Genomic DNA, 12189 nt, shown 5'->3' with positions numbered 1-12189 from the left:
GTACCTTTGCTTTCCTAGTTATAGCTATTATGTTGTGATCACTACATCCAATGGGAACAGATAGACCCTTGGAGCACATATCCACAGTATTTGTTAAGATGCAGTCTATGCAAGTAGATGTTCTCTACCCAAAACTGTTTATATGGATTCTTGTTGGTTGATTAATGACTTGTGTTAAATAACATGCATTAGTTACATTGAGAACTTTACTCTTTAGTGGACAGTCCTGCAACATCAAATTAATGTTCAGGTCACCCATTTGATAAATTTCATTTCCAGTGTCACAAATACTATAAATCATGTCACACAATTCACTCAGATACAAGCTGTTTGCACATGGTGGCTTGTAACAGCATCCAACCAATAGTGCTTTAACACACAGTAACTGAACCTGTAACCACAGGTCCTCCACACCAACAGGCATAAGGTCTTGTCTCATCTTTGCCGGAATATGACTCTGAATGTAAATGGCAACCCCTCCTCCATGCACATGCTTGTCTTTCCTATAAACATTACAACCCTGTATATTCACTGCATCATCTGAGAATGTGTAATCAAGATGGGTTTCTGAGACTGCTAAAATATGGATATTATTTGTAATCAATACATCTGTTATTTCAGTAAGTTTGTCCCTGAGACTGCAAATATTAATATGAGCTAGTTTCAGTCCTTTCCTAGGTAATTTGGCTAATACTGTCATGATTTATCAAAATTTTGATTTTTCCCCCAGATTTTTCAAAGGCACCGAAGGAAACACTACGCCTTACATTCCATTTTTACTTACTTTGGTTTTATGTGCCATTTTTGACTTGTGATGGTAGATATGTGATATGTTTCTCTGGCAGCTCTCATTGCAGGCAGGAGTTCTTTCCTTTTTTGACACATAGCCTCTGGAAAGTCCTCCTTTAGATAGATGTTTGTACCTTTGAGGTATTTTGTCTTCTCCTGACCACACTGGGTCTTGGCCAAGTGGAATTCCCATTTTAGCCGTGCCGCTAGCATGGCTAAAAGTCTTGCTGTTTTTGCTTAGAGCTTTATTACAGGATCAAAACATTTGTAGTTTTAAGAAAAACTTTATTAATTATAATCCTACGCTACCCACATGCTTGTAGTCACCATAGAAACAATGTCCAAATGGTTGGACATGGTTTGTAGCCACATCAGAGTGAAGTGACATTAAATCTATCTAACAGTGATTGTGACTGCTCCACCATGGCTCTGCTGTCAGATCTGAGGTTTTTTTTCTTTTTAAGCTTTAGATCATGTTGCTGCACTGACACAAAAGACACAAATCCATTCCACTTGTACATTACAAAATACAGAGTCACCCTTTAAGATCAAATCTGAAAGAACAAACCTAATTTGCTTGCTGTCTGAACACATCATTAGCCGTGCTGACCTTCAGCGCTCTCAGTAACAGTTCACAGATGTGTAGCTCCCTCAGATTGGCAGCAATGCACCAATAAACTCAACAACGTGGGGACTCAACAGGAGCTCTCATTCTAAAAATACGAAGTGTTGTGCCACATGGAAATAGAGAAATGCTTCTGTAGCTCAAGGGCTGTTATTGACCTAAAGAAGTGTGGAAGTACTCTGCTACTGAAGACATGCGGCTGTCTACATTGATATAACAGATGATACAATTGATGGTAATTGTTCAGCTTTCATTATATTTCAGTGTAAATGAGGCATGTTATTGAAAGTTAATACACAAATAAGTAAAAACGTAAATTAATCACTTATTACAAAAAAATCTCATAGAATTCATTGAGTATCACAGATTAACGATATAAAAAGGATGTCTGAGAGGATTTTTACCTTTAGAAATAAAACTCAAAGTGGAGCGTAAATACAGAGAAATATGTCCTAGGCTCTGGGCCTGTTTTTCACCAAATGAAGTAAGTAAATACTGAGCAATCCAGGACACGAGACTGTCAATATTGACACATCATCCCGTCATGTGGTTGGCATGGAATGTGGAATAAATCAGCCGCTAACCTCACTAACCAGATTTAGAAAAACCAGGACATTTCATTCTGATTATGACCCTGGCTTCTTGCTGCAGCTGCTGGCTGTTGAAACGATGCGGCCGAAGATGTTGATGATAATCCAATTCAGTCATGAGATTCTGAAATGTCATTAATTACAACCTGATATTCAGACCTCTGACATAAACAGAAAAGTCTACAAAGTGGCCAGAGCCATAGGGAAGGCATAATGATGTAGAACTCAGCAGGCTTCCTTGTGGAACACCGTAAATTGACTTTTAACAGATACATTTCACACAAATGAAGCAATCACACAATAATGTATATAAATTTAAAAATATGTATCCTTAAAACAATGTTCTGCTAGAAAGATGTAATTTTGTGGACAACTTCCTACTCTTTCTAAAGAAAAAAAACTGGAAATGGTGAAATCAGCTAGAATTTCATCACCAAAAAAGGCTATTAAAAATTCTATCAGCATGTGATACCAATAAGGCACAGTAAGAAGTGTGCTGAACTGCTAAAAAAGGAAGTTCTCCCCTTTCAAAACAACTGAGGTACAGACCACAAGTCCTGTCTTCCAGGTACACTAAGACTTTGACGAAAATGCTTATGACATGAGGTAAGCCGCACCATTTCAAGTGTAACAGACTGGCAAGCAAAGGTTTACCCTGGACTGCAACAATGAAAAGAGGATTTAAAAAAAGAAAGCAAGTGGAACCATGGCGACTGCTATGGCAACACCACAGCAGGGTTTCATTTATACAAGTGCCCTTGGATTCAGTGCTTTGACGGGTACAGTTATGGCATTTCACCAGCATTTCCTTCTCGCAAAAAGAGATTAGAAGCCACTATCACAATTAAAAACAGTCTTATTCTTTTTAAATGTACTGTTGACAATATCTTCCGACATCCTCTTTTTAACTATAAACTCATTGTAAGTGACTACTAGTTCCTCGCACGTTTGAATATATGTGTCAGGGAATTTGTCATAATTTTCCTCCTTTAAGAACAACCTGTGTTCCCCACATACACCGTTGAAGATGTAACATCTATAGTAAAGCAACATAACCGGCAGAAAACTGACTCGTCTAGAGTAAAATCTTCATACAGTGTAATTATTTTTAAAAGTCCCCGGGTACGAAAGCCATATCAGGTTTTACATCTCAAAACAGACAAAAACACAGATATAAGTGGGCTAAATTAAAGAGATTAAATGATTTTAAGCCATTTCAGAATTTTACATCATTGGTTCAGATGAACAGGGATATAAAACAAATTTCAGTTATCCTGATTTGAAAGAAAAAGACACTGTTTCTAGCTACATAGCCTATCCATCTATGGAGAGAGGCAAGACTCAAGTTTTAAAATGTTGGAAACTAACATAGTACAGTCATATCCACTCATTTCCTTGAGCATTTATCTTGTTAAATCCTGAACAATTATGATACATACAATTCTTCCTTGAACTTGAAGTTGATCCATATACTATTCTGAAAGCCTTACTGTAGCAACTTGCAAAACAATCATTTCTGAACTCACGAGGCACAGTCTCACGCTAACTGCTGTAACCCAGTCAACACCCAAAACTCCACACCTAGCATACCGTTTCCAACAGCAGGACTCTTTAATAGAGATGTTCCTGCCAGCAGTGAAATGTGTAATCCAATTCACAATTCCTGTGCCAGCACTTTAAACAGGAAGCTCATAAACATTACCAGAGATCCAGACATGAACCATTTTAAAGTTTCTTCACAAGAAAGGCACAAAGGCAGCTCATTCTATGACTAAAGATTATAAATCTTAGTCAAATTAGGAATTTATTAAGCAACATGCTTCAGCTAACATGTTCTCATTAAGATATTAACGGCAACACACTAACATACAAAGTGGGAAAAAGCTCTGCCCTAAAAGCATGGTTTCATGGTTTGTCAACTGTCAAAACTCTGCTAGCTTGCTAGCTAACAAGATGTAAGGTATCAATAACATAGCTACAGCATTCTAGCTATGTAGATGCTTTTCACTTTTGACAGAGCAAAGTTAGCAAGTTGGTTAAATTTCCACTTGCATCCAGTCTTAGTGCTAAGATAGGCTAAGGTCATCTCCTGACAACTCTCTGTACTGGATAGATAAAATTGATATTTTCTCATGTGACAGGTAGCAATGAATTCTATGTGATCAGTCTAGATGGGTGCTCAGTTATCAATTAATTTATGGTAGCTGGAATGTAATATGTCAGTTAGAAGTAAAGCCCTGGTGTGAAGGCTAGCACAGGTCAGAAATATCTCCACACTGATATTTTGTTGGACTCCACCAATAACTGTTTGCTACAGCTGTGAGCCATACCGACTAGACTGAGCCATCACAGGCTGCAGGGCCAATTTGAAGAGAGGCCAACAGCCTTTAATATCAAGAACCAAACCGCAGTGACGTGGACAAATAGTGAGAGGCTGAGGCACTTGAGAACAAGCACTCTAAAAATTATCACCACAACACAATAATCAAACAACATAACCACATCTTACAGGACTATGATGAAGTTTACATCCACTGAAACTTTAGGCTAATTTATTTGAAGGGGAAAGGAGATAAAAACCTGTACAGCTGCATATCAATCAGAACTAAAATCTGCCCTTATGTGAACATGACTAATTGCATTTAGAGTGTGGTGTATTTCATAGTTTACGAGCAAATATGTTCCTGCTATGGGATTCTATTAGCAACAGTTTTTCTGGTTTATCACCTAATTATACTCACATGCCATTGCTGATGTAAACAAGCTGCTGCAGCACAACTGCTTAATGTCCCACCACAATTTGCATGATAAATTACATATACAGTACCAAGCTATGCTAATGATGACACTAATAAAGGTAATTAATCTATTAATTATCAAATATTTCTGTGCCAGTACTCTCTGCAGACATACTGTTTGTGTTTGGGCAACCTGCTGTGCCTTTCCTGTGTGTATGTGACTGTTTGTGTTTTCCTAAGCCAATTACTTCCCATATACTGTGCTGAAATTATGTAACCAAGGCAACAAATTATATTTTATTTCCCCTTTAATCTACACATCAATTCCAAAATTCTTTTTGATTGTTAATATTTTTAATGAAGATATTTCTTTAAATTTTTAAGTATTTGTATTAAATTGTTGCAACAGCTGGTAAATGACAATAAGGGAAAATGTAAAATGAGTGAAGGTTTTATCAAAGTGTATCAGTCTATCTCAAGTGCTAATAGAAGCTCTGCAATCTTAATGCATTCAGATGCCACCGTGACAACATGTAACAACATGTCAGGACAGAAAAAGGGGCATCACTTCGTATCAGGGATTAGAGCGTGTCAACAGTAACCAGAGTGACAACTTGGAACATTTCTTAGTTGTGCTGCAAAAATACACTCAATAAACACGATGGGTGGGCTCATACACCCCCCTCCTACTCATTTCCTGCGACCAAGAAGGCCTTTGAAGTCAGGCTTAGCCGCGTTGTCCTCACAAGCAGAAACTCTATAGCAGTCAAAGGGCAGCGGTGAACCACAGGCTGTCAGACAGATAAACGGCTGTGACCGGGGTGGATCAAACACTTAGGGACTGTGGCAGGGCATGTACTGTACTTGACACTGCTGAGCTGCCACACAAGCTTTCACTGGGACGGAGTCTTCGCTATGAGGAGTCATGCTCTGACCCCGCACTTCAAACAATGGGAGCCCTGCTTTAAAATCTCATGTAAATGCCAATGATGCTCAATGCTCCTTTTAATCAAGAGTTTTGGGAGGGGGGAAACTCACAGTCATTAAAGATGATGGTATAAAGATATTTAGTTGAAATTATGCATGAAAAAACTTGGCAGAGCCTTTAACTTGGCAAAATCTAAAACATTTCTCTATAACTTTGTTTACTGTTTGACATCTGGATTTGACAAAACAGCATGTGAACGCAAATGCGATTTGGTAGCACACTTTTAAGTTCTGGATGTCTGACACTGTCACCAACATTATTATAAATTACCAAAAAAAAAAGAAAAGAAAAGCATGTCATGGAGGAATCCCAAATCAGGATTATCACCAAAATCTAGTCAGCTGCTCATGAGATTTCAGTCAGGTCTGATGGTAACTTCTTGGAACGTTTTGCACAGAGTCACACAGGGAAACACTAACACCTTTTTCTAATGTCACTGGAGGACCACATGCAAAAATCGAAAAAGTCAGAATTTACATAGTAATGCAATGCCAAATGGAATGGCCAATTATCATGAATACTGGATAGAAAGAATTCTTTGTATTTAATGACAAACATTATCTGAATGTTATCCTGAAAAAACAGATGTATGTACTGTTCGTGTATGGACAAATATAACCTAACTATTTCTGGTAACTGGCTTTTGAAAGCCACTATGGTAATGGATAACAGGATTTTCTAAACTTCTTATTGTAAATGAATAATAGATGAATGCCGTGATACCTGTGCTTGTACGAAAAGAGTTTCATTCCAAAATTTGATTCATAATTTTGAGGAAAAAACATTCAGAAATCAATAAATTCATAGCTTTTGTCAACCAGCTGCTTCTGTTTTCTTCTGTCCTTCTGAATGTACAATAATTCCTGTGACATTTCAGACGGAGTCTTTTAAAATGAGGGGGGGGGGGGACATCATTCTCCAACAAAGCTCTCCCCTTGTGTTTCAGCTCTCTTCAGGGTCTTAATAGGAAAAACCCCGCAGGATTTGTGGTCGCTGCAGTGACTGGCAGATAAAACCGAGTCGGTGGTCTAAAATTCACCGTGGAAACTGTCAAACAACCAGACATGTTGTTTAGCCGACCATATATTTGGGTTGGAATTCCAAATACTGGCAGGGTTTTATAGCAAAGTGCTGCTCCAAAAGTAACGGTCTAAAATCAGGAGGACAAACACTGGAATATCCTGAGGAATTACGCTGTTGCATTTTCCTCCATGTTAGCTTGCTGATGAATTCAGGTGTGTGTATGTACAGTACATGCCTCTCTGCTTGAATTTACAGTATCTGCTTTCTCCTAGACAGAAATATCAGGGTCTCCCCGCAGGAAATGTGTTAGTCAAGGTGTTAGTAGCAATGAATGGGTTTTAGGCATAAGAGCGGTTCCAACCCCATTCAATTAGTTTTTATTGTGTTTGACAAGCTTAAATAAGTTAAATGCAGAGGGAAGGGCAGGAAATGGTGATTTTTCTGCAAATGCATGAAGGAAATAATAATAATGATGATTTTCTTTTGTTTTTGTGTCATGCACACAAAGTGCGCAACCCTCATGGGTTTACAAGACACCAAAGGTACAGTTGCAGTGACATTTCATTACAAAATTACAGATTATTATACAGCTTGTTCTTAAACAAAATATTCTGCCTTCTCTCCCAAGCTTGGCAAATAAAATCTGCCACAAAACAAGCTTCTCTTCCCGAAACACAACTCAAGTTTTTCATAATCATTCAGCCCAAAGAATTCTACATAAATGGAGGACATTTTACTAAAAAGTACATCCTTTACGTCCTTGTAGACAGGACAGTAAAACAAAAAATGAACCTCATTCTCAATTTCACCTAGTTCTGTCTGTCCTAACAAAGTCTGTCCTCCTCTGGGGTGGCATTAAATTTGTTGGTCTCTAGGGCTACCGATAATGTTCCTGAACGTAACTTTGCACATAGGGATCTTTGTCTTTTGTTTAAATTATACTTTACTCAAGGTTCTACACTGTAGCTATTCTTTATGAGACAATAATTGTGTCATTTTTATTTATCCCATATATCAACAGACCATTTTTCTTTATACATGGGAAACATTTTACCAAGAATATCACAAAGTAACTTGTTTTGCAGAATGCATGACAAATCATTCAAATAAAATAAGGACTTCAACTCATTTGCCCAGGGATGACCATACAAAATGTCCAAATTAAACATATTTTTAGTGAGATCAGATATCTTCTGAAGTCTGTTTCAAAGCTGAAGCATTTGACATTTATGTCTGATGTTTGGAGGCTTCCATCCCATATCTCCACTAATGGCCAAAAAACTGAAGTAAATTTATGGACTCCCAAAAAAGATCAAATAGCTCTGTGATGCGCTTGTATGTTCACGGAAAACCCCAAACACTAGACGCATAGTTAGACACAGGAAACGCACATGAATTATAGAGTTGTGTATAAGTATGGAATCCTAAATGACCACATTGTTTAATTTTGTTCTGTACATAATAATCTAAATGTTGAAAATATTTAAGTTATTTGGATAATAGAAGATAAGTAACATTCAAGGCTATTTTTCTGTCAAAAACTGGTTTGACATAATTTTGGCATCACTATAAGTCTTGTTACGACTCCTTTCTGTCACAAGTTGTTTTCTGACTCCGTAGAGAGATGGGAAAGATTTACTTACAGCTCCAAGCATGATGCGAACAATGAGCCATCTGAAGGTCCAGATGCAGATGAGGGAGGGGGGACAGTGGCGGGGGACCTGAGACAGAGTCCACACCGGACACAGAAAAATGGCCAGAAAACCCGTCTCCAACAGCTGGCTCTCCCAACCTGGACAAATAACCAGAATTTCATTGAATTTTAAGTGCTTCTGTTAACCAAATCTCACTGTGTTGCAGAGGAACAAACAATGCTGAATGTTATAAACTGCACACAGAACACTCAGGTTAAACCACAGGGACAGTCTGCGGTGCTTTAGAGGAAACTAAACAGATATAACCTGGCTAAGAGCAGCTTTCTCTGGACTCACTGCTCTTTACAAGACAGTATTTTGGTCGAAGATTTGCCAGCTATGAGTGTTTGTAGAATATGAAACTTGTTAAAAAGCTGGGGCTGCTTTAAGAGCAGTTCCTTATTTCAAGCAGTGTTACTAGGGTTTACTTTAAATTATTTACTTAGTCAATATGAAATATTTAACAAAACCATTCAAAAATCAATATGATAAAATAATAAGAATTATAAGACATAACTTTCTCTGCAGACCAAGGCTGTTCAGTGTGGGAACTGAGATCATGTTAACAGTCTACAATGCTGTGCTGGAAAGCATCATTAGATATGGTATGACATCATGGTATGGCACCCTTACAGTCCAGTTAAAAATCAAGAATTGACAATATGGTGAAAACAGCAATGAAAGTAACAGGGAAGAAAGAACATTCATCCTTTCACACTATTTATGAGAGAACCGCTGTCAGACATGCACACAGAATTCTGAATATGAACCATTACCTTCAGGTCGAGGTTACAGAGCCAGTAAATGTAAAAACAACCACTTTAAACTTTCTTTCCTCCCTACATCTCTAGCACTTCTCAACAGACAACCAGATCAATCCTTACTTATGCAGTGCTTCATAAGTAAGGAGGAACTGTTGCTTTTAGCGTTATGCAGTGTTTCCCCCTATAATAGTACAGGCCTGGAGGGCCGCCAGACCAACGAGAACCCCAGGCCAAGAAATATTTTTAAATGCCAAAAATCACGCCAAATATCCATTCATTCGGAAATCAATAGCGCTTAGGAGCGTCTGAGCAGCGCTGTTTCGAAACGCGAGTTAATGTCTGTGTCGTTGCCTGGGAAACTGCAGGTAGCGCAACTCCTTTAAAGTGAGTGAGTGGTTAAACGAGAGAGCGAGCGTCAGAAAAGTGACAGTGAATGTGAGCAGAGCAGAGACCAAATCAGGCGGTGTGGCGTTCAGCTGAAGGGTTGAGCGGAGGTGTGTGGGGGTGTGGGCGTGTTCGTTTGTCCTCCGGAACGTAACTGCTTTGAAACAATCAAAAAATAACGTTTCATTGATGACTGATTCACTGGTGTTCTTGCTACCAGCACTCCCTCTCTTCATTCACTCTCTAGCTCGCTCAACCACTGCTGCTCTCTCTCTCGTCTTTTTTAAAATGAGTCGAGAAGCAGACAGCAAAGCCTAACTTTACTTTTAACGTTAGTTGTCGATAGGAGGTAAGTTATCAATCATATCACAATCAATCTAAAAAAAGTTAATATGACTAAGAGTCTACAGCCATGAGGCAGCTCTGTGACCTGGAACGTAGGCACAGTGATGCTTTGTTCTAAATGCTCATGCTGCTAACATGCTCACAATGAATGCTAACATGCTGGTGTTTAACAGGTATATTTTGACCATCTCAGTTTCTCAAACTTTCTCATTCAAGGGAATGAGAAAGTATGTCCAAACTTTTGACTAGTATTGTAAATGTCTGGACCAAAAATTGTGCCATCTACATGATGTTGAGATATTTCACTGGATAAGTGAAAAGTTTGACCTGCTGGTGGAGGAAAAGTCAAAGGCTCATCATAGTCATTAGGATTCAGCCTCGGGGCACAATTGATATCTGTTCCAAATGTCATAGCAATCCATCCAAGAGTTGTTTAGACATATACCTGAAAACCAAAAATGTCAACGCCAGCATTGATAAAAAACAAATAGAATATGTTGAAGGTGACAGCTCATTCTTGACATTTGAAACAGCAGTTGAAAAAACAATCTCCACTCAAGGTCCACTTACTTTGTTTGTTTGTTTGTTCTGGAGCTTTCGGCTGTATCACAAAAATCGAACTAAAAGCCCTCTGAATAAGTTTGAAATCTAAAGTTTCATGATAACTGAGCACAGTTCATCTGCTTATGAAGACCGTGTGATACGACTGAAAGAGAGCTGAGTTTCCGAGGTCAATAATGAGCCTACCTTGAAAGCCAACAAGTATGAAAAGTTCTTGTAATGTTGAGAAAAATGGAAAGCTTGAACATCAACAGTTGCATGACAACTGAGCAAACTCACCATAGTTACAACAGTATATGATTTAACTGTCAATAACATAAGATTTATCTTAATAAATGCAATTTTCTGATTTTCAATTTTTAAAAAAAAAGGGACTTGAGTGAGCGAACAATGTCTGCTGGGCATGCTGTTCCATAAAACTAATGTCCTTAACAGCAAAAGCCCATGGCCTCTGGTTTTTAGTCTGGACTTGGGAACAATCAGAGGAGCCGTAGGGTGATAATAGGTCCAAAAAAAAGAATGACTGAGGGAGAAAGACAGTGAGAGTGAGACAAAAAGAAAAAAAAGAGAAATGGAAGCCACAGCTCCCAACCACAGACATCAGCCTGGCGTCTCTGACTACAAAGTGTCATTAACCAATCACAGAGCTGCCACTGACCTCGCCACTTATCTGAGCCAGAGCCCTACATGAAACCTCCTATTTAGACTTTCTTATTTCATTCCCATCTATCCTCTTGTTTCACCATTACATTCATGACAGTTTACTGGGTTCACCAAGTCAGAAGGAAATCTGCTTCATGTCAATATATCCTAATTCTGTAAGTGACTGTGTTTTAATCCAATAACTGGCTATAAACAATTTGGAAAAGAATCATGAGAAAGTTGCACATGAGACTCAAAAACATAAGTTTAAAAGTACAATCATGTTTCTCCTCTATAAAAAAAAAACATTCCGAAGTTTCTAAACGCTTAAATCAGATGCGTCAAAGAGGTCAGTGCATACGCAAGCTTTTTTGAGGGATTTTTACCAGACTGGTTTCACTATTAAGAAGAGATTGAAAGTGATATTCAAACCTGTGTGTCTCACATAATGCTTTGACTCATATCCACTTCTTGTAATTATGGCAGAAGCACAAAGGGAGCAGAGGTGAAGTATGTTTGAAGGTTGAAACGTGCATGAAGTGCTCAGCCAGGACCAGGAAGTTCACTTACCAAAGGAGTACCTACAGAGATATAAAAATAAAAAGACACCGCAATTTAAAAATGTTAATGCACTCCCTACATTTTAAATAAGAGACAGGAATGAAACAGCAAAAATAATTAAATCTGACAAATAATGTTTTTTATAGCTGCAATAACTGTTGAATCCTATCATGTCTTTAATGTATAAAATAATGATTAGTGCAGCTTTTAAAAAAAAACTAAATCTAAATGATGATTAGTACAGTTTTAGGGTCATTCCGTGTCAAATCAGATAAGGTTGTTGCGGCACCGTTTTGTTCAGACCTTGTCTATATCATGAATGGGTCCAAAACCAAGGCCTATAAAAATATTTTTGTTCAAATCCTTTGTTTTCATATTTTTTCAGCCCTTGATATTATTTCATTTTTATAGCCTCAAAAACACCTTATCTAGGAAGCCATGTTTGGGCATTAATATCTAGATAAGTATTGTTCCTAGCCTCACCA

At 38.1% G+C, this 12189-nt stretch overlaps 1 protein-coding gene across 2 annotated transcripts in view; it reads right to left on the bottom strand.

The window, feature by feature from the left end:
• Positions 1-12189, bottom strand: part of lmf1 (lipase maturation factor 1) — a 34811-nt gene that overhangs the window by 18636 nt on the left and 3986 nt on the right. The window contains exons 3-4 of one of the 2 annotated variants that reach the window (XM_067575731.1): positions 11714-11724; positions 8397-8545 (exon numbers count right to left, since the gene is read on the bottom strand). In XM_067575731.1, the coding sequence (XP_067431832.1) occupies positions 8397-8545; positions 11714-11724 (160 nt within the window). Of the gene's footprint in view, positions 1-8396; positions 8546-11575; positions 11725-12189 lie in introns of those variants that run through there. The other variant, XM_067575732.1, reaches the window with a different exon arrangement.

Source organism: Thunnus thynnus, chromosome 20, assembly GCF_963924715.1.
Source record: "Thunnus thynnus chromosome 20, fThuThy2.1, whole genome shotgun sequence".
Lineage (NCBI taxonomy): Eukaryota > Metazoa > Chordata > Actinopteri > Scombriformes > Scombridae > Thunnus > Thunnus thynnus.
The sequence above is the reverse complement of the archived record's forward strand: the minus strand, read 5'-3'. Positions and strand labels throughout refer to the sequence as shown.